General features: G+C 40.4%; 1 protein-coding gene across 4 annotated transcripts in view; it reads left to right on the top strand.

Annotated features, from left to right (window-relative positions):
- The window catches only part of LOC145656500 (carbohydrate sulfotransferase 15-like), a 59,652-nt gene that overhangs the window by 20,114 nt on the left and 15,342 nt on the right, over positions 1 to 24,196 (top strand). The window contains exons 2-3 of one of the 4 annotated variants that reach the window (XM_081709693.1): positions 21,894 to 22,151; positions 23,955 to 24,057. The exons of 1 other annotated variant lie outside the window; for it this stretch is intronic. Coding sequence is in view for 2 of the 3 variants with exons in the window: in XM_081709690.1 (XP_081565816.1) it covers positions 22,083 to 22,151 (69 nt within the window). In the remaining variant the exon portion in view is untranslated. Of the gene's footprint in view, positions 1 to 18,896; positions 19,067 to 21,893; positions 22,152 to 23,954; positions 24,058 to 24,196 lie in introns of those variants that run through there. 2 more of the 4 variants (XM_081709691.1, XM_081709690.1) reach the window with 2 other exon arrangements.

Here is a 24,196-nt window from a genome sequence, read left to right as displayed (position 1 = left end):
GTGCCTGCATGATTAAATTATAGATTAATAAATTATTTTAAAAACTCAGATCTCTCTTTCTCCTGTCGTTGCCTTTCTGTTCTCTCTTCATTTGTGTGTGCTCAGCAGTGCTCACACACACCCACCGCACTTCAGATCATTACCCCCACAGTGCAGTTTGTAAATGGGTGGATGGAAGTTTTTGCTGTTTTAGCTCCTTCCTGCAGCACTATGAATTTGAAATGAAACATTGATTACACTGGGCAGCAAAACCTTTTGCTTACCAAAAGAAAATGTTATATATAATATAAATGTTATATATAATGTTATATATTATGCTGAATTTGATTGTTTCCTTGGTACTGCTTTTCCATACTATACATAATGACATATGAGTGTACTGGAACATTGACGATGTGATCAGAAAAGATGGCATGCTACACAAAGTTCTTGGTTAAAGTCTTAAAGATAGATTAGAGAAAGGATGACCTGTAACAAGGTGAGGGAATAAGGAGATCATACCACCTGACATGTGGCTGCTACCAGAACTGCCTCAACTCTCTGTCGTGGCAAGATTGCCAAGTGTAGGTGGAAGTCCAGTCATGTAGCGTGATGGCTGGAATGTTCTTGACTCATCGATCGATCCAAGCTGAACCCCACTGTGCATTCCTAACAGTTTCGGTAGACAAGACCGCTCAGGAACTTCTCTCCTTTTTTCTCTCTCCCAAGGCTTTGTCCTTTTTCAGTACAGAGCCACTCCCTAACAGCATGACTCCTGGTGTGCCAGCTTATCAGGCTGTGGCCCTGAGACCAATGCCAAATGGCTAGGCCAGAGGACCGAACAACCCGCGCAGCCAGCGTGAGCAAGATAGGGGAGAAGGACAGGGACCAAAACAACAACAGTTACAGGGATGGACACACTAACTGGCACAGGCACAAAACGACTGGTACAAACAATGTGACAGGGACAGACACAGTGACTGGGATGGGTACAATATTACTCAACATATTAACCAGTCCACGTAAGCTGGCAAGATCCTCGGGCTGTTCCTCAGTTGTCGGCTGGGCCACAGTTCAACCCCCCTGTGGGGAATCAGCCCACGCCAATTTGGGGGGCGGCAACCTTTGCTGTTCTGCCTCAGGAGGCGCACCAGCCACCTTGCCCATCTCTGGGGTGGGCACTGGTGGCGCCTCCTTCCTGCCTTTACTAGGCTTCGGTACAGGCGCACAAGTTCCGGGGCTGTGTGCCCTAGCGAAGGGAGTTTCCTCCTCGAACGAGGTCACCTCTAGATATTTCACGTGGGCTGACTTGCTTGCGCCTAGGCAATACTTCCTGGGCGGAGCCTTGAGCGGTATTGTAGGTGCTGGGGGTTCATCGTTCCCGGAGACGACAAACTGAATGTCACTGTCAGCGAGAGAATCCCCATAGAGGACCTCCTCCACCTCCATTGGTGGATCCTCCACATAATCGGACCCCAAGTCTGACTGCAGACTGCTGTTGCTGTACTCCCCTCTCTCTCTACTTACTCAGCGTAGCCCTCATAATAGTCCATGTAGGACCCAGCAGAGTCCACTTCCTTGTCGATCCTCATAGTCTGGCTGCACTCTGTGGGACCTTGCAGAGTCCGACCATGGCCCATACCCAGCCCCCCCCAAAATCGTCCAGTGGGCCTCCTCCCCTGTTTGTGGACTTATGGAGTGAGGCCAGGATAAGGGAGGATCTTTCTGCGGGGTAGTAGGACCCTATGGAGTCCGACTTCAAGTACTGGACGTCATTGTACCAGTCCCGGTAGTGCAACGTGGATCTGTATGACTCCACTGAGTCCGCACCTGGACCACACCCAGGATCCCCCGCAACTCCCCCAGTCGCACGTTCGCCTGCTGTGGGAGTCAGGAGTGTGCCCAGGAATGTGGAGGGCTTCCCTGCGAGGGCGTTTATGTCCTTTCTCTCCCAGGCATCCTTCCTCGGTCGGTGTTTCTGTGACGAGGAGGTTAAGCAGGATGCGGGGACGAGTCGCATAAACAAGTACACACGTTTTATTTGGGCATATAACACTCACGACGTAGCACTCAGGATATAGGGTGCGGTCACATTGAAGAACACTCATACACATTCAGGGGGAGGGGCTGTACCATACAGTTTCCTGTTCTCTGATTACCTTTCCCTCTATGTGGCACCCAGGGAACTTTGCTCAGCTTCAGGCTGTTACACAGCAAAGTTGGTTGTGTTGGTGGTGCTGTTTGTTAAACCCCAGCTGTCATGGTCATTCCACCCAACTGGTTAGCCTCATACAACAGGCATAAGCAACATGTTATTCACATGTCCTTAAGATGACACTTTTATCCAACACAATTTACAACTACTGCTTGAGCAATTTAGAGTTAAGAGTCTTGCTCAGGGACCCAACAGTGTCAACTTGGCAGCAGTGGGGCTTGAACCAGCAACCTTCCAATTACAAATCAAGTACCTTAACCACTGAGCTACCACTGCCTCAAACTTCTACTTCATAACATCTGAACATCTGTGTGACTCATTTCATCTTGTTTCATCTCATCTCATTTTCTTCACACAGTTCATTACAGGGTTGCGATGGCAGTAGGGTGAGTAGAGAAGCCGTGGTGTCTCAGTGCTCAGCCACTTCCTCCAGCTCCTCCTGGGGGAGCCCCAGGCAAGCAGGGAGATGTCGTCCCTCTAGCAAGTCCTGGATCTACCCTGAGGCTTCCTCCCAGTTGACTGTGCCTGGTATACCTCTAGTGGGAGGCAACCAGGGAGAATCCATATCAGATGCCTGAACCACCTCAACTAGCTCCTTGGATAGCCGAGCTTCTCACCCTGTCATGGATCGAGCCTCGCTATCTAGTGGAGAAAGCTCATTTTGCCTGATTGTATCTGTGATCTGGTTCTTCTGGTTCATGACCATAGGTGAGGTTGGGTATGTAGATTGAATGCTAAATTGAGAGCTTCACTTTATAGCTGAGTTCCCTCTTCACCACTGCACTCTGGTACAATGACTGCATTACTGCTGTCGCTGCACCTAAACAATGGTTGAGCTCGCAATACCTCTTCTCATCACTTGTGAACAAGACCCTGAGATACTTAAACTCATCCTCTTGGGGGAGTCACCCCATACCTGGAGGCAGCATACCATCCTGGAAGGAAGAGGTTCACGAGTAGTTTTATGCCCATGTTTGTCAAGCCTGTCGGTGATGAACAAAAAAGCTACAAGAAATAGGACTATGATTTAAAATACATTTGCAGTACAATTATTTATCTTGCTAAAAAAAGTATTTATTTAATCATTTTATCATATTTTCATGAAATATCAGTTGTGCAGAATTTATTATCGTGGTATTGTGTGACAAAATATAAGCACAAAGATCTTCTGATTTTGTCATGGTATCTGCAGATAGCTGTTATACAAATATTTGTGAGCTATGCTTCTTAGATGTCTATTCATGATGGGATTCATAGAGATTAACCATTTTATTTAAAGTCGTTGGACATAAACTTTTTGAGCAGGAGTGTTTATCCCTTGTTGCATTAAGGAAAAGCACTCAGCTCACAGGAACAGACAGGTTTGCTGACTAAAGTAAAAGACTGTGCAATTCACAGATGCTGTCTGCAAACCCCCAGATTCCAGGGTCATTGACTGCACTAATGACTCGGAGAGAAATCAACAGCTGTTTATTATTCTCTCCATCCAAGTGTAGGCAGGAGTGTGTGCATGTGCGTGTGTGGATGTTCGTGTGTGTGTGGGTGGGCTATTCACCCTATTCACTCTCCATCCGGCCACTCAGTTATAGCGGACAGTGCTGTTTGTGGCCTCGTTTAGATAAGGCTTGTATTCGGCAGTTGGAATAAGAGACAAACACACAATGCAACCAAATATTACATAGGAGCACATTTTGAATTTATTACTCTGTGAATGACAACTGAAACATGTGAATCCCCCCCGCCACAATTTATATATATATATATATAATTCATAAATAGTGCATTTGAGTGTTTCTTTATATATCTACTTACATTATTTATACATTCACCTGCATTACCTACATTTATTAGAAATGAAATCTAATTTACATCTCGTTTAAATATCACCTTTATTACATGTGTTTCGCCTAAAACTCCTAGGAAAAGCAGTATTAAACAATAATGAATGAGAATATTAATGAGATAAAGTGACCAGAACTGAGAATTTAGTACGAGAAACATATTAGCCTATGTTAATAAATGAATTTATAATGTATTGCTTATTTTACAGTGTTTTCCCCAGATACACAATAGAGAAAATATTTATAAAAACTTTAGAAATACAGAAATATACTAATAAAAGACTTGTGCTCTTATAGAAAGAACAAAGTTCTATATTTAGTAATTTCTGTAGTATGTATATAATATACTTTAATAATTATGCTATGTTATATTAATTACATTTGGAATGTTCCAAAAACATTACAAATTGAAATGACCTAGATAATTTCCCCCCTACTTGTTTAGTTTGGGCATCATGAAATGTAATTCAGGGCACAGTTGTAGGACATATTGCCTATTGGATTGAGACGAGGCACTTAAATATGCTATATTTCATAATCCTGTTTCTCTAGCTACTGTAAAGTAATTAATTAAACAATTGTCCACTTGACATACAAGACCCAACCTTTCCTTCGGGCAGGGCTTGGCTGTCTTTTATCTTAAGCCTTGTTTGAAGTACTTTTCTTTCTTGAAAGAGAAAAACTTTAGATGAATACCAGATACAATTAAGTAAATGTACCAGATTGATAAAAACCTGCTTTTGTGCACATTTTGTGTGAACTTTGGTGCATGACTACCTTGGGCTGGAGATTTCTACATGACGGATGACTCCTCAAACAGCAGTGGCACTGACACGTGTACAAATCACAGCAACACTGCAGTGCCTGTGTATCTTATACCAGTGCATCACTGACTACCACACCACAGTGGTCCTGTAATCAGAAGCAGACTAGGGATGAATGATATAGAGGGTGGCAAACTAATTAGGCATTACAACAGATGGCTTACAGAAGGCCCGGTTCCAAATCAGAAACACTGAGGCGACATTAAAAATCAGTTGGGGTTGTACCCATCAGTGCAAAGCACAATATACACTTCATGCCTATACAAACCAACCACTACTGGAGAGCAGGGGAGGTCTTTATTATTTATTTATTTATTAGTACTTTATTATTTATTTATTATAGATTAGGAAAGATCAAAGAGAAGATCCTATCCTCCAGTGCAGATTTCATTGTGCTGTGGAATTACAATTTATTCATCATTAAATTTCATATGCATTTTCACTGGAGTGGTAAAAACTATCTAAAGTTTAAGGTTCGTATTGTTCAGTTTAGCAACTAGGACTAAGTTTCAACATGGGCCCTTTAAAAGTCCTTTCCCTCAGCTTCAAGTCCGTTGGGAATTTCTGTTCATCTATTAATTTCCTGTTATAATTATAGTTACCAGATTTCCAGCATGCATTGCAAAATACTGAATAATTTTTCATGAATACTCAAGCTAGCCTACTTTTCAAACACCAGGAGCTACAAAGGGAAAGCTCAATCACATGTATAAATGACTTGGATATTTATCAAGACCAGGGCTCTTCTTCCTAACTTTCTGTGGAGTTCAGCTTCAGTCCAAACCTTACTCACCAGATTCAGCTAAATAATGCACTCATAGCTCTTTCTTTCGGTGTTAGATGTATGTTGGAGCTAAACTTGACAGTAAAGTAGCTCTCTAGGGGGAAGGCTGGAGATCCTGAAACTAGACACACCTGTGCAGGCTCTTTATCACCAAGATTGCTGGCTCTCCTGCAGTGGGAATAGTGGTTGGAGGGTGGGTGGAGGCCTGCCACTACTGTCTCATCTGCGCTTAGTTTATAGGTGAGGCTGGTGCTGTTTGTTCTGGGCTTAATTAATTGCTACACAACTTCATGATGAAGATGAGCAATTAATGGTACTGGTACTGGTAAACAGCCATGCTGTTGTTTGAATTAGTGATTTATTTGAAGTGGTTGTGCCTTTGCACCCCTTAAATACCAGGCAGTCCAACCTGGGCTGCAGTCAAATTCGCCTATAGGGTAATAATGGTCATAACAATGTGGACAGTGAGAGTGGCTGCAGGGTTTTTCCAGTAAAGATGAGTGTATATTGTTTTATATTTGTCATATTTGAAAATTGAACATTGATTTTGTGCTCAGATTTCTTTTTTTTAAAAATGTGGTCACACATTTTTAGAGTTTTCTAATCAGTTTGATACTGTAAGGCAAAATGTTACAGTCACCGTGGAAAATGTTACAGTCACTGGAGCACAACTGGTTTGAACTAGAACTGAATTTGGTCATAGCTCAGCTCTTTCTGTTCATCATATATTTGACCAGACTACTTCTCTTTTTCAGATGAGGCAATGGCACTGTGTTAAGGAAAAGTCAAATGTCAAACCCTCAGACAGGTCAAACATTTCAGAGCTGAACGTCAAGACTGCTCAGACTTCTGGAAATTCAGACTTCTTCCTTGTCTCCAGGAGTCCCTTGTATCACCCTTGCAAACATCACACACACACACACACACACACACACACACACACACACACACACACACACACAAACACACACACACACAGAGAGAGAGAGAGAGAGAGAGAGAGACAGAGAGAGAGAGAGAGAGAGAGCGCGAGAGGAAGAGAGCTTTACTGCTTTTTGGACAGTGTGACAGTCTGAAGCTAGTGTCTGTAATGGGTCATCTACTCTTCTTCTTCATGTGTTTTTCCCTCAACTGAATGAGGATATAATTTGTTTTTCAACACAGGAAATACCAGAACCATTTCCAGAGAAAAGATAAAGAAATTTTATCCTGTTTGTCCTGACTTTGCCTGAGTTGAATCTGAAGTAAATTAAATTGTATTTTTATGTTTGTCAACCTGTTTTCCGGCTTCACAGGAGTCAGACTGATGCCATTAGCCTTCCCTGACATACACTTTAAAAATGACATGCAGGAAATTGTGCAGCTATAATGCTTTCCTGAGAGCTGGGTAGAGGCTAAATCTTGGCAAGTGGGATCTCATCTCTTTCTGAAAGTAATGGGGTTATTTTGACCATTTATCAAGAGACAGTGTTAGCCCTTTTAAAGATACTGCGCCACTGTTAGCTCCTCGCTGGGTGTTATCTCTCGCTTACTCTGGTAAGGAGGTTTATTGACAGGAATCTGGAAATGGTATTGGAGGGCTGTGTCCTGGATAGAAAAGAAGAGATGGCTGGTAAAGTGACAGAACCCTATGGCATTTCTTAATTAAAAATTCAATGAGCAGTACATAATAAAGGCAGTTCCAGCTCCTGACTTTTGTAAGAATACCATGGATTTATTTTTATATGATACATCTTACCTGAAAAGGGTTTTCAACCCTTTTCTCTGACTTTAAACAGGGATTATATAGAAAAACACTGGATGTACTAAGGCATGATTTAGAGTTATGATTTAGAGTTATAGACCAAAGAGAATAGGCTGGAGTTATTTGTTTCTTACGTACAGCTGATCTGTTTTTACCCTTTGGATTGAAATAGGGTATTTATTTGCTGAAGTGCGGGGAAAAAAATGCCAGGCAGCTATGTCGCTGTTTCCCCTCTAAGCTTTGTTGATGTTTGCACTGAAAGGGATTGTGGGATACAAATCTAAACTAAACTTTTACAGATGTGTCAGAAATGTCACAGCCTTCATGAGTGATGAACGAAATGGAAACAAATAGTAGTTTCGGAAGCTCTGGATCCATTTAGGTTCGCCATAACAGGCAGCATAAAAAGAGCTCCCGTCTGAACAGTTGCACCACTGTCACAGAGCAATATGAACAGTCATCTAGAGAGGTTCCTCTGGACATTCTGTGCAGTCCTTTAACTATATTTATTTTCTTCTGCTTTTATGCAACATTTTTATTTTTTCAAAAATGCTGTTCTGGCTTGCTGCCATAAATCTTTCTGTGGAGCAGTAAACAGATTAGATGAATTAGTCATTGCATTCACTTTGTTTGGCTTGTGCATACCAGCTTAAGTGGGGAGGGTGTTATCTTTGGTTGAAGCAGAGGCTGATGTGTTTAGTGAGGTTTGTATTCACAGCATGGCAGATGGCTGGCTAAGATGACACCAAAGCAGAAATTCAGGGTATGAGGGCAGATGAGAGTGACTTCAGCCAGGAAATCAAAACCAAGCTCTTATGGATGGAAGCTAGCTACCAGATTCCACAACTCGCAAACCCAGAACACCCATGCGCATCATAATCATCCTCCCAACAAAAACATTTTGGATTCAGAAAGGTCTTTAAATAATTAATAAATAAATAAATACATACATTCTGCCTTCTAATACATTACCTGCCCTGCTGCCTTTCATAAATGCTTAGTCAGCACAACTGTGCTCTCACAGCAGAAAGAGCTGAGTCAGAGTTGGCAGGCAGAAGGCCCCTTGCTGCTCTTTTCAGTTCCAGGTACAGGAGCTAAACTGCTTCACTCAAAAGTATTAATCACCTGTACACCTATACTTGAGCTAGAACTTCTTGCTCAAGAGTATTAATTATATTAATTGCAGAGTTAACTCAGAGCTGAAATTCTTCAGCCAAGAATAGTAATGGATGGAGCTGGAGAAGAGGAGGGTCAGTCTCAGGCCAGCTTGTCAGACTGCAGCTGTAGAATGTATAGTGAGAACCTTTATATGTCCAGTACTGGACTGCAGAGAGTGAGAGGTCCATCAACAGGCCTTCACTTAACCTGACAAAGCCCCTGGAGGATATCACATTTAGACCCAAGGACAGAGCTATGTTCTATTTTTTTTCCACTTTAATTTACATATTAAACATTTGTTTATAAGATTGAGATTATAGAGGACAAGTTTCACATCCAGTAAGCCTCACTCATACTGCTAACAGTCCTCGCCTCTCAAAGAGGTCATTGCATCCTCTGTGTAGTGGGTGTTTGTTGTGGTTTGGTGTGGGCTAGTCCACAGGGCCTCACAGCATGCCAGGTTTCCATTCCACTGTTCAATAATTCAGCAGTTAACTGCTTGTTTTCCTTTTACAGTTTGAAATCCCATCATGTGAACTTACTGTTCCTTCACTTATTCCTCTTGCTTGAACATGAGGGAAAATGAAGTCTGCTTGGAAAATCACACCATCATATAGAAGACATGATTTCAACCCTGGCAAACTGGCCCTCTGTCTGGTTGGGGTTTAACTGTGGTTATAAAAGCCATCAGGAAAAGGAAATCCATTCATACCTCTTTTCAGTTCATTTCAAGGTCAAAGGTCATTGTATTCTGTGGACTTGCTGTCAGAGTCATTGCGTGGCCACAGAAGAAAATCCAGGGGATCTAAAATTGTAATTCTAAAGCACACTCATGCTCTGTTGTTTATCGATGTGTGTTGTATTCCACACTCATTTTGAGGTCAACTTTATTTCTTTTCCAGCATTTTTCTTAGACCTGTTATGAAATATATAATACTATACAATATAATGAGGTTATGACCTCTTAGGTCTGAGCTTCTAGTTTATGGCCCCCTTAAACTAGTAGCTGGAAAAAACACTGATTTGAGTAATTTACTGATCATGCATAATTCATTATTCCCCCCCTAAAAAACCCATCATTGCAGTGTAATAATGTGAATTGAATGCCATATGATGCACTCTGATGGCATTACAGCTTAAATGAAAGGATGATGTTGAATGCTGCAGAGCAGAGGAGGTGTGATGTGAATTGTGATTGCTTCTGAATAGGCATTTAGCTGAAACTATCCACACTCATTATCTCTGCAAACTGGAGGGATGGTGGCATGTCTTTGATGCGGGTGCTCGGGTTTGGCCCTGCATCTCTCTCTGGAAGTGGATGTATCTCCTGCCATGCTCCCAGTTTCCGGACCGGTTACAGGCACCTGAATTGTTAATTTTATTCTAAGATCACTACCTTCATAAAACAGAATTAGCAGATATGGTGAGCTCAGAAGAACTAATGAGCAGCAAATGAGAGTGAGTGAGAGACTGACAGAAATTGCACAAGAGAAAAAGAAGAGCGAAAGCATGAAAAGCAGGGTTGGGGAGATAGATAAACAGAGAGAAAGCAAGAGTATGGAAGTGTTCAGCAGGACCCTAGCGCTGCTAGTCACAGTATCTCTCACTCTCTCTTTTTGACACACACAGTCTCCTCTCTCTCTGTGTCTCTCAACCACACACTTTGCCTCTCCTATTTTTCTCTTGCTTGCCTCCCTGAACACAATCTCACTCTCTCTCTCTCTCCACCATGCTACTTTATATACATACTTTTCATCTCTTTTTGTCCCTTACTCTTTTTCACATACACAAATTCAACACACACTATTATTCTCTCTGCCTCTCAGGCAAACATATACACACTTTCATTCCCCCTCCCCCATCTCTCTCCCATTCTCCCGCCCTCTCTGTCTCTAACGCTTACACAGTCTATCCGTTTACTGCCCTGTTCTCTTTCATTCGTCTCTCTCACTTTCTGTCTCTAGTTCTCTTCTTCTGTTTTTATCAGATGTCTGATTTCCTCTCTTTCTGTACACCGAACATCCTGCCACCTCACAGATTTCTCATGTGGCTCAAAGTGTTGTTTTCATGCTAGAGGTCGTCAGACAAACTGCAATATGTATTGTCTCAGCTTGCCTACTGGCCTCATAGAGACTCCAGCAAGGCCCTGAATTTGTTTCAGCACACTGAGCCACAGTATCTCTCTGACCTGCCAGATTCTGTATGTTGTTTCATTTTGGTGAAATTGCCCTTGAGAGGAAATGAACTACAGATGCCTTCTTGCTCTCGTCTCTGTGGTTGAGGGGATAGAAAAGCACGATCGTGAATTAGTTAGCAAGATCCTCTCAGTTCTAGAGAAACTGAGAGGAGTCGCTTCCCATATGCAATGTCACAGTTCTCAGACTGAAGACTGTAGATATGTGAGAAAACATAATCATTCCCCTTACACTAGTTAAAGTGTTCAGTAAAGAATAATGAATGCTTCTGAGATCAAACTTCACTGGTGACCTGAAAAAGCACCTTTTAATAATAAATCAAAATAAGATATATATTACAATGTATAAATCAATAAAATTTAAGATCATCCACTGCCCCGAAGAAATATGCAATTTGCTTGTAGTGTTACTTTCCTTGCAAACATCTAAACAGATTTTTGGATATTGAGCCCGAATGCAAAGATTCAACCTTCAGCCCTTGTGTTCTGCACATTTTAAATTCTCTGCTTTTCACAGTTTGACACCTGTATGTATTTTACTGTGTGATCTGATGCTATAGACTGGTGTGGCAAACCATCTGGCAGAGTCATGGTTTGGTGGTGAAAGTGGAGTGAATGCGAACTGTACTTTGTCTGGATGGATTTTCCTGCTAGAGGATACACTGACCTCAATATTGGCCATCAGATGGCTCCAGGGTGCTGGAAGGCTTCTGCGACAGGCTGTGAGGGAGAGTTCTGATTTGATGTTCAGTCTAAATTTGACTCAAAATTAGATAAGATAGACATAAATATCATCAGGATTTTTTTTTTTTTTGTCACACAGTGGCTTGATTAACCCAGGCAGTATGGTGGGCTAACATTATATTTTGCTACATGGAAAGTAGTTATGTTATGCTAACTATCTAGAGAACAGGTCGAACATTACCTTGCTATTGCTGTATGCAATTTTATGGAAGGAAGGAACTCAAAAAGAGGTGGGAGTCACTCAGAACTCAGTATATTCACTATACAAAGCTTGCACCTTTAGGTAGCATTACCTTTGGGGGATATTTCTTTTGTGCAGGTGCAGAGAATGTACATGTGTGTTGTAGTCTGCTGTGTTCAAATGTAAACACAGGTGACAATGGGTGCAAGTGAGCTGACATAAAGCGATCATCAGTTACTCACCATTGGCGTTACTTCTTCAGTGTCAGTTTGTTGTGTCCCTAGTCTTACTGCTGGCAAACACTGAAATAATTTGTGTCTTTTACACAGATATATTTTAATATTTGTATGGGATTGTTTTCATTAGAAAAATGAAATTTTCATTAGAAAATTGAATCAGTTTGGCGTGTTTTACAATTGTAACGTACGGAGGCTAAGCAGTATGAGGGGACGAGTTACGTTGAACATCAGTGAAGACTACCTATCAATTAAACTAGCATAACATCAAACACAGACAACAGAACCATAGGGGTTTATATACGCACGTAAATGACAAGCAATGACAAACAGGTGTGACACATGGGGGTGTGGCCACACGGACGAACACACACACACACACACACACACACACACACACACACACACACACACACACACACACACACAGAGGGAGACACTTGGGAGGAGGGGCTGTACCGTGACAATAGTGTAACTTTCCTATTTAAATTTGGTTGGTTCCATCTAAATGCTACAAGTAAAATCTTTGCAGTAAATTCAGAATTGTATCCCCATATGTGGTTTCAAATAAAAATCACACAACTTTCTATTTGCCTTGGCTGGTCTCTGCTGCATGGTCCTGATTTTATGGTTACAGCATTATCTAGATAAAGCACCACTGTGATGCTGGACAAATGATTTCTTGAGTCACTGTGGTGGTCTGCATGACTCATGCTTTGTCAGTTAAAAGTTGTGCTCCAAGACATATGACATTTAAAAAAAATTCTGCTTTCTGTGTATCAGTGTCATAGATTAGGCTGTGACAGGTCTCTGTGTGATGAATTTAGCCTGTATTCCCGATTGCCAGAACTGGTCAGCGTGTGATAGATTAATTTTTCTCCTATTCATGTAGACACACACTGAGCAGCATTCTGTCACCAAAGCAAATGCCATGCCAAAGACATGGGCACTCATACAGGACGTCGACTCTAAAGGCGAGACTTAAACATGCTTTTAGGGATCATTTAGAATTTATTTAACATGGGAGCAATCACAAGTAATCACAAAATTACATTTATTGCAATGCAATTCTGTGTTCATTTCTATAGGCTTATTCACTTCCACTGGGTTTCTAATACTGTCCCCATGTTATTGATTAGTTCAGTTTAGTTCTTGTTTACTTCTTTATAGTTTTCTGTGAGTAAGTTTCCCTTTACTGATATTGAATCCTGGTTGACATCCTAACTGGCATCAGGGGTTTAAAGCCTCCTGTTCTATTAACACGGTTGATTGATTAATTAACAACAAACTGTTCTAATCTTGTGAGTCTATCCAGACATGACAGTGTTAAAGAATTGTTAGCAGAAGCAGATAAATCTTTGCTGTGCTCTCTGACACTGATGCAAGGTGTGATAAGAATCAGAGGACTAAACTCAGCAGCATAAATGCTCTGGACACGTAAAAGACCGGAGCCATGGGCCATGGGTCTCAGGGGCGACTGGGAGACAACCAGGATTAATGAAGCGCAGTGATATGTGCTTCCTTCTGACACAGTGAGTCTATTGTGTACCATTATCCATATGAAAGATGTGCTTGGCGCATTTGATAAAGGAACAAAGAATTGAGACACACACACACACAAAACCCCGACATGGCTGGATCTTTTGCCATTCTTTGGGATTAAAGCACCAGGGGAGTGTGGAAGTATAACAGAGCAGACTCCGTGTCCTCAAGTTTGCAAAAACTATAAATAGAACATTGCCAGAATGGAGTTCAGTAAGAATAGCCTGGATAGAACACTTTAGCTGTGTTAAATTATGGCAATGACACCTGCCCTTGTGCAATTCTCTTTGACACAAGCAGATCACCATGACTCGGAGAAAAAATATATATCTCACTTTGATATGTAAGTTTCACTTTGGTAAGACTTCATGTCCATCTGTAATAATTGCATCTGTTCTTTGTACATTTGCTCATATTACCATGTTTATTTGCGTTTTTAGTCATAACGAGTTTAGTGTAGAATGAGTATGAGAATCAATGGGTTGTTACACAGAAAAGATGAAATGTACTGCTGTCATGCTTTTCAGAAATATGGCTCAAAGGAAGTTCTGGCAATTTTTAGTTTCCTCATATTAAGATTTCCAAATGCTCTAGCATCATATAGTGTCACATGTGTTTTTCTTTCTGTGTCAGTAACTCTTGACATGAATCAATGTGATTCATTCCCAATCCTAGATGGCAGACTGTTCTAGTTAAGTTGGTAATTCTTTTCTTTTGCATTTATGTGTCACATTTTTACTATATTACCAAAATCTGTTCTACTGTTTTATTTTCTGGGCACTGATGATCACTCAGATACAAAAAGGTGGACTGGTGAAACTGTTCTATTACATCTTGAGGCTCTGCAGACTCTGTTGTCTGTCACATGCTCTGGGATTAAGACCAAATAAAACTGGCAGCACAGCAAACACACACACACACACACACACACACACACACACACACACACACAAAACCAGTAAACACCTACACTTAAACATCTTTGAAAAATAAAAATAAATCAAATATATGTGACCTGTGTGATTCCTTTGCTGAAAAAGTTCTCTTTGGACAGCACCTTAAAGATTCAGTGCAGTTTTGCTTATTTTAATGTTAATTCAACAAAAAGGGAAAAAAAAGAATGGCAGATAGTGGAAGTTGATTATGGTTTGGACTTGCAGGAGAGTGGACACAATTTGCCATTTGATTGTGGAAATGAAATTGGTTGAAATAACAATGGTTGAAGGTTGCCTTCCCCCAGATTGAGGTGTAAGTGGCTTTTAGTTTTGCGCTGCGAGGCAGGTGATTATGTGCCCTTTTCCAATGGAGAGATAGTGACGTAGCACTGTGGAAGCTGCAGAAAGCAGGCGAGGATTTATTCTTGCACACAGCCATAATCATCAGTGACAAGGTATGAAGAGATGCTATCACCACTACTAACCCAATCCCATCACCTGCTAGAAAGGGGAAGATGCATTATTATGTGTTATTATGTGTTATAATCTGGTATAATTTCCGTATGCCCTCGTTCACATGCATATGTGTGCGAACACAGTTGAACATGTTATCTGATAGTCAAGATGCTCATAGACAGGGTTGGAAACTGGATGCAAAAGGTGAGCTTTATATTGCAGTCATGTACAATGTTATTGAAAACCCTTGGATGCCAATTTGATTCATCTCTCTCCCAGACTGATGAACTATACGTAACAAATAAGATGGAGGCCAGGCTGCATTGATTTAAATTAGCCAGTACAGATTAAAATGATAATTTATGTAGCATTATTATTATACTAAATGGAAACAATTCAGTCTGGGATTTCTTTTTTTATGGTTTTGCTAGCAGCTCCAAGCACCTTCCATAGTTTCTCTGTGGTTGCCATCTCCTAAACCCCATGACTGCAGGTGCCACTGAATCTCTGCTGGAGAGAAACGGAGACAAGGCTGCAGTCCAGACATGCACCGCTCCATGCTTTTGCACTTGTTATCTCCATCTGTGCCTTGCTGAGAGTCTGTGTGAGAAATGTCATTTTCTGATAGTCGGTTCGCTGTATTAGCACAGAGTACCTGCTGCCCCTGCAGCTCCCAGTACTCACAAGAACAGGTACTGGTACTGTTGCTTTGGGGGTTTTTTTTGTTTGTTTATTTGGGTTGAAATTAATGTGCAGTTTCAGTGTTTTATTTGTGAAAACCCACAATGTATGAGGATGAGGTGTGTGTTTGTGTTTTACACATAAACCACAAAAAGAAGCATCTTGAACTCTACATTACAATAATCTTGGATTAGGATTAGAATTAGGACTAGCAAAGCAACAGAAGAGGCAGCAGGTGAGTATATGATAAAGATAAGAACAATTTGAAATTGTGATACCTTAATCACTCATAAATCCTATATGAACACCGGAGAACCCTTGATGTGGTTAAATGATGGTCCACATCATTTTGACTAAAATCATTTTTGTTGGGCCATGTGAATACTGAATACAAATATACACCTGCACTAATCTGGAAGATCTTAATTTTTTGTGTCAAAATTTGTTATAGAGATCAGTTACATAATCTACAAAATCAGCATTGTGAAGGCCAATATTGCAATAATGAAACAATACATTGTGCAGCTCATTTGCACACATCAGAAAAGACTTAGATGTGTCTTGTTTGGCACAAGTTGGAGGTCTGGTTTTGTTTATCATCAACAGTTGGATTCACAAACACAGGTGTGACCCATCAGCCAATGCTGTGGATGGGCTCAGGGACTGGCTCCAACATTTGGTTTCACACATAATATCATGAATGTGAGTGTGAAATGATGAATAAAAGAAAGCCCAGATTGGCTACCAATCAAACTGCTTCACTCACCTTGTTTATAAAAATTAGACAAGCCAGTGGTGACCTAGACCTCAACTGATGTCCAGCATGAGGAGAGACAAAATACTGCTCAGGAAGGGTGAGGTAAAACCAAAGATGACATCACTGCTGTGGAAGAACTGAACAGTAGAATGTCTGTTTTGTTATTGAAAATGGATCTGTAAGAACTGAAGTAGGTGTGTTGGTGAATTAGATACTGAGCCTCTCTCTAGCTTGTTATTTACTCTGGATGTGGATGTGGGATGTCTGGTTTCAGACTCAGTCATGAGGTCATGCTAATGAAGGCAGATGATTGACTATCTCAGCAAGGGCAAGCAGCCATTCTGTGTTTATTTAAACCATGGAGTAATAGCATGTCTGTAGAGGGCTATACTTTAAACTGTGTATAGTGTTTGTGTGCTGTATGTTTGCGTAGGTTTGTTTGTATAGGCGCGTATGTGTGTCTTAAGTTTTTAATAGTTTTGATGGCGGGTGATTCCTTACTGAACCTTGGCCCCATGCTGATGCTAAATGCAGAGGCCCACCATTTTCCCAACCTCAGCACTTTTGTCCGGATATGTGCGACAACAGCTCATCTGGTTGCGCAACACTCACCTCTAACCTAATGACTCATCTCTTCTCACAATTTATAATGTGATTCTCGAGAGACAGAAATAGAGTGCATTATGCATGCTTCGTTTCCCGTTTAAAAGCCAGAGTAAATTTCTCATGCATTAAGTTTGATATATGCTTTTGAAAGTTTTGGAACTTGGAGTACAGGCAGCATTATATACATCAGAGAAATTGAATCAGTAATTCAACATTTTTGTTTAATAGCAGTTGAGGTAAGTAGCTTTTTATCTGTGAATTATAAATTACTCAATTTTAGAATTTTTTTTTTTTACATGTGGTTATTTAAGCTTTTTAAAGAGAAATATACATCGTGCCATGTTTTCTCAAAACAACAGCAACATAATTTGTTTAAACAGAATTAGCTTTTTAAGACAACAAAACCAATGGGACAGGTTAGAGCTACAGTCCCAAGTTTGTGTTTATTACATCTTGGGGCATTGAGAGCAATAAATGTTAGAAGGGTTGGAATTCTGTTGGCCCATGTCTGATGCACATACTGGCCAATCATGTGTCTCTATGGTTTAGTGGTCTCCTCTGAGTGTGCTGAGGCTTGTAGTGATGCTTTATAAGTGAATTTTTGTAAAGCTACTTTGGCAGTTTTACACTGCATAGGATGCGGTGTGGCTGGGCTGGCTTACATGTCAGAAACTGGCCAAGACTGAAAAGGAATAGAAATGTTTACAAAAGTAAATTTGCAAATATCCTTCTCTGTCACTTGAAACAAAAGTGAAGTTAGTTCAGAATATCTTTCTTTCTAAATAATTTGTGTACATACCTTATTTGAGGCATGGCGGAAATACACAAATCCTTTACCTGAGTAAAAGTAATTTAATAAAATATTACCCTATTACACATGAAAGACCAGCATTCAAAAAAATGCTCTTCAATAAAGGCATTATTTTAAAAATAATATATATCAACAAAAAATGGTATAATCTTTTAAGGTTTATGTAACGTTTACTCAAGTTTGAGGATGAATTTGCTTTTGTTTTTTATGCCATATGTTCATATGATGTATTTTGAGCAATGTGCAGTGTCAAGTCAAATTTATTTATATTGCAATAGACAGCACAACAAAAGCAAAATAAGTAATAGATGTCAATTCTGGGTTCCTAGACATCCTAGTCTTGGTTCAATGAGTGTATGTGTGTTTGAAACCTATCTGACACAGGAGCAACTCAGGAACAGCTTACTGATACCTAGTGGATTCCACTCTTGTCAATGGCTTCTCAATGTTCTGGTAGGGGAGGGAACGGAGTCGTCATAGAAATGGGTGGTTGTGTGGGTTGTGGAGGTAGTCAACAGGGTCGGACTAGGACAGCTAGAACAGTGCATCGTCCTGCAGTTCACAAATCCATGTGCATGCAATTACTGAATCTGCTAATCAAAAGAGTGCTCATGAGTGCCCTCAATGCACTCTTATTGTGGCTGTCAGTGAATACCGGACTAGCACCCAAAATCTCAGAAGTCCATGAGATACAGGTGAGTGGATGATGTTGTCAAGCAGTCTGAGCAAAAGGGCAGAGAAGATTATATCCAAATGTGAGTTACATTTGTCACAATTGCCCCCTCCCTGGCATCACGGTTACCATGGACACACCTTCTATTTTGTTTTCTTCCTGATCTTTTTTACATGTGCTTCCTTGTTTTGGTTTAGATTTTCTCCTCTTCCTTGTTTAGTTCACTGCCTCTTATTGTATTCACCTGTGTCTTGTTAGGCCTAGATAGTTAGAGTATTTATGCCCTGTGTTTTTTTTTATGCATGTTGTTTGTTATTTTGCATGTTCGATGTTCTTTGAACATCGATGGCGGGTGATTCCTTACTGAACCTTGGCCCCATGCTGATGCTAAATGCAGAGGCCCACCATTTTCCCAACCTCAGCACTTTTGTCCGGATATGTGCGACAACAGCTCATCTGGTTGCGCAACACTCACCTCTAACCTAATGACTCATCTCTTCTCACAATTTATAATGTGATTCTCGAGAGACAGAAATAGAGTGCATTATGCATGCTTCGTTTCCCGTTTAAAAGCCAGAGTAAATTTCTCATGCATTAAGTTTGATATATGCTTTTGAAAGTTTTGGAACTTGGAGTACAGGCAGCATTATATACATCAGAGAAATTGAATCAGTAATTCAACATTTTTGTTTAATAGCAGTTGAGGTAAGTAGCTTTTTATCTGTGAATTATAAATTACTCAATTTTAGAATTTTTTTTTTTTACATGTGGTTATTTAAGCTTTTTAAAGAGAAATATACATCGTGCCATGTTTTCTCAAAACAACAGCAACATAATTTGTTTAAACAGAATTAGCTTTTTAAGACAACAAAACCAATGGGACAGGTTAGAGCTACAGTCCCAAGTTTGTGTTTATTACATCTTGGGGCATTGAGAGCAATAAATGTTAGAAGGGTTGGAATTCTGTTGGCCCATGTCTGATGCACATACTGGCCAATCATGTGTCTCTATGGTTTAGTGGTCTCCTCTGAGTGTGCTGAGGCTTGTAGTGATGCTTTATAAGTGAATTTTTGTAAAGCTACTTTGGCAGTTTTACACTGCATAGGATGCGGTGTGGCTGGGCTGGCTTACATGTCAGAAACTGGCCAAGACTGAAAAGGAATAGAAATGTTTACAAAAGTAAATTTGCAAATATCCTTCTCTGTCACTTGAAACAAAAGTGAAGTTAGTTCAGAATATCTTTCTTTCTAAATAATTTGTGTACATACCTTATTTGAGGCATGGCGGAAATACACAAATCCTTTACCTGAGTAAAAGTAATTTAATAAAATATTACCCTATTACACATGAAAGACCAGCATTCAAAAAAATGCTCTTCAATAAAGGCATTATTTTAAAAATAATATATATCAACAAAAAATGGTATAATCTTTTAAGGTTTATGTAACGTTTACTCAAGTTTGAGGATGAATTTGCTTTTGTTTTTTATGCCATATGTTCATATGATGTATTTTGAGCAATGTGCAGTGTCAAGTCAAATTTATTTATATTGCAATAGACAGCACAACAAAAGCAAAATAAGTAATAGATGTCAATTCTGGGTTCCTAGACATCCTAGTCTTGGTTCAATGAGTGTATGTGTGTTTGAAACCTATCTGACACAGGAGCAACTCAGGAACAGCTTACTGATACCTAGTGGATTCCACTCTTGTCAATGGCTTCTCAATGTTCTGGTAGGGGAGGGAACGGAGTCGTCATAGAAATGGGTGGTTGTGTGGGTTGTGGAGGTAGTCAACAGGGTCGGACTAGGACAGCTAGAACAGTGCCGAACTCTTCGTCCTGCAGTTCACAAATCCATGTGCATGCAATTACTGAATCTGCTAATCAAAAGAGTGCTCATGAGTGCCCTCAATGCACTCTTATTGTGGCTGTCAGTGAATACCGGACTAGCACCCAAAATCTCAGAAGTCCATGAGATACAGGTGAGTGGATGATGTTGTCAAGCAGTCTGAGCAAAAGGGCAGAGAAGATTATATCCAAATGTGAGTTACATTTGTCACAATTGCCCCCTCCCTGGCATCACGGTTACCATGGACACACCTTCTATTTTGTTTTCTTCCTGATCTTTTTTACATGTGCTTCCTTGTTTTGGTTTAGATTTTCTCCTCTTCCTTGTTTAGTTCACTGCCTCTTATTGTATTCACCTGTGTCTTGTTAGGCCTAGATAGTTAGAGTATTTATGCCCTGTGTTTTTTTTTATGCATGTTGTTTGTTATTTTGCATGTTCGATGTTCTTTGAACATTCAGTATCTTTGGTATACGTTTTGTGATCTTCATTGTTTCTTGTTTGTTATTTATTCGCCCTGGTTTCGATTTTGTTTATGCTTAAGTTTTCTAGTGTACCTTCCCAAGTGTTTCGTGTTGCCCCATGTTTGGTTTGCATTCTTTGCTTTTGTTTGTACATGCTTTTAGTTATTAAAGGTTCCTCCTGGCACTTACATGCTGCCTCTCGCCTTCATCAATATGTTACAGCATTTCTTTACTAATTTAGTATGCGGACACCCCTCCTAATTATTAGGATCAGTTGTTTCAGCCACACCCATGGTTAACATGTATATAAAATCTTTCCCATAGCCATGCAATCTTCACAAACAATCATTGGCAGTAAAATCAGCTGTACTGAAGAGTTCAGTGTCTTTAAATGTAATGCTTTCATTGAATCTTACAAGTCTGTTCAAGAAATTTCTGTTCTGCAAAATCTGCCCTGGTCAACTGATAGTGCTGTTATTGTGGATTGGACCAACAACACCTAGGAGCAACAACATATCTACGCCATGTACAATGCCAAGCATCCTACATTAGTAGGAGCATCCTACATTTTTTCAGGGTTTGGACTAAGTACTTTAGTTCCAGTTAACATTACAATATAAAAAAATATTTTAAACAATGGTATGCTGCCAACTTTGTGGCAACAATTTGGGGTTGGTCCTTTCCTTTTCCAGCACAACAGATTGGGTAAGGCTTGGTTAAGGTTTTTTGGACTCTATATGTACTAGCTAAGAATACTTTTCTGAGTAGACAGTTTGTGTAAGATGGATAAGACAATCTGATAAATTCCATTTCCATAAATGTATAATTTTCTGTTCTAGTATGACTGTACCCAAGTGCACAAACTGAAATCCATAAAGTCATGAATTCATGACAAACCCCAACATCCTGCACAGAGCCCTGACCTAAACCCCACTAAACACCTTTGCGATGACCAACTGTGAGCCAGGCCTTCTTATACAACATCAATGTCTGACCTCCCAAAAACTTTATAGATTGAAAGGGCACAGATTCCTAAATTCATACACTAAAATCGTCCTAGAAGAGTGGAAGCTGTTATAGCTTGGAGGGGGAATGTATATTATCATCCGAGGTTTTGGAATGGGACAGCCAACAAACTTCTACAGGTGATAGTTATGTGCTCAACTATACTTGTAAAGTATGTCTTATTTCATTAGCTGTGTTTTATTTTATTTTCTTACAGGCAGAAACACTTGCTCCTGATATCATGTAGGAAAGTTGGTACAAAGAACACTCTCCTTACACTCCATGGATGAAGGAGCTGACCCGCAGCCACCCCTCCACTGTCTGACCCTGTCCCTCCCCCAAACCCCTTCTCTCTGGCTGTGAGGGTGGGCCCAGTCTGCGTGGATCTGGAAGTGCAGTGGCCCACATGCACTGCAAGTACAGCCTGCTTAGCCCAGCAGCAGAGGAGTATCATAAGAGACTGCTGCCTTTGCAGGTATATGAAACAAAATAACAAAGTATACCTTCTTTGAATTTTGTGGTTTAGTGCATATAACGGTGAGCGGTAAGGAGGCGGACGCAGGTGGGGAGAAGAACAAGATTTATTAGGGGCAAATCCAGAGTCGTAGTTGTCAGAGTAGTCCAGGGTCATTGAGCCAATATGTAGAGTACAGGGGATACATGATAAACACATGAAGGCAAACAGGGGAAGCAGGCTGCAACAGATGCTATGATGAACTCAGAGGTTAACAAACATGAAGGTTAGGAGAAAAACAAAGGCAAGGAGTACAAACTTAGACACAGGCAGATACAGACATTCTGACAACCATTCAATGAATAGCTAACACACAGGCAATCAGACAGGGTTTAAATACATGAACTTAACATGGCTAGAAATGAGGAACAGGTGAAAGTAATGATGGGCGTGGAAAACCAAACGAGGGGTGGAGAAAACGAAACTAAGGAATGGAACAAAAATAATACATATGACAGGGAGACCATGGAAGCTGGGAGGGACTAACTGTGACAGTGCACCAGAACAAATCACCTGGTCCTTACTAGGTCTTAAAATTAGGTAAATGCAACATGGGAAAGCCAAAATGGGAAAAACTACAGTCCACTACACAAAAACGTATACCCCATGAATCAATAGCTCATAGAACCTGTAGCAGTACCTTTAATAAACTGTCAATTACAGATGATAAGTTTAATTGGGGCACCACCCCAATTAAAATGTATTAATTTTAATTTATTAATGATTAAGTCTCAACTCATGAAAGTCACCAATTCGATACATGATTATTTCTCATCTACCAAACATTAGAATATCACTCTTAACTCGCAGACATAATAACTAAGGGTCACTTATGGAATAGGCATATACAGGAAAAACATACACAACAATAACTAAGATTCTTCTAATGACCAGGAGGATTGAGTTGACTAGCATCACTATAATAATCATAATGCAACCAAGCGAACATTAACACAAATGATTTGTGGTGGATAAAGGTAGCTAAATTGGCTAAAGATGAAAAGAGAAAAATGAAGAGTACCATTTAAGCAACATATAGGGATGATAAACAGGGTAATCTACTTATCAACCAACAAAGGAGACTTATTAATCATGCAAAATATGTGATGAAAGCATACCTAAAGTGTAATGGAAAAATCATGAGAAAAAGAAAAACCTTTCAGAGGGGGGACTAATTATAGGATTATATTATATAATTGAGGAGGCTGTATCACAGGTGAGTGGAAAGAGTTAACTGAGCTAATTTGATGTGTAAACAAAAACATTACTATTGATACCAACTGGTAACGTAAAAAAGGAAATGCCAGTTCTTATGACACTTTGGTGTTCGACCATGTGGAACTGTCTCGGAGGGGCACTGTCCTGTTTTTCAGTCATTCTGTTGTAGATTTGCTGGTGTGCTTGTAATCATTGTCCTGTTGCATGACCCTATTTTGGTCAAGCTTTAGCTCTCAGATAGATGGCCCCACATCCGACACTAGAATACTTTGATATACAAAGGAGATCATTGTCAACTCAATGACTGCAAGGTGCCCTTGGTGGCTGCAAAACAAGCCCAATTCACCCCTCCATCAGTATGATTGAGAGTTGGCAAGAGGTGTTCTTATATGCTGTATTTGGTTTTCACCAAACATGGCACTGTGAATTATGGCCAGACATCTCCTCTTTGGTCTTATCTGTCCAATGGACACACGCCTTGTGGTTTGTTCCGATGCAACTTAGCAAAAGTTAAGCTATGCTACGATATCATGCCATCTGTAACAGCCCGAGTGCCACAGGCCAAGGAGCAGGACGTACAGACTCCCTCGACGGAGACGGACATTTATCGAAAAATACGGAAGACAAAGGCACTCACATATAACAAACGGTAAACACGAAGACACATACGATTAGCATGATCAATAACTGACAACACCGCATACACCAGCAGGGGTTTAAATACATATAGACAAACAACACTAAACCATGTGCAGGTGTGTGCTAATAAGGAGGGCCTGGCTACAAAC

This window comes from Electrophorus electricus, unplaced genomic scaffold (genome assembly GCF_041902795.1).
Source record: "Electrophorus electricus isolate QZ-2024a unplaced genomic scaffold, ASM4190279v1 Scaffold70, whole genome shotgun sequence".
Taxonomy (NCBI): Eukaryota; Metazoa; Chordata; class Actinopteri; order Gymnotiformes; family Gymnotidae; genus Electrophorus; species Electrophorus electricus.
Note: the sequence above shows the minus strand (reverse complement) of the source record. Positions and strands in the feature narration are given on the sequence as shown.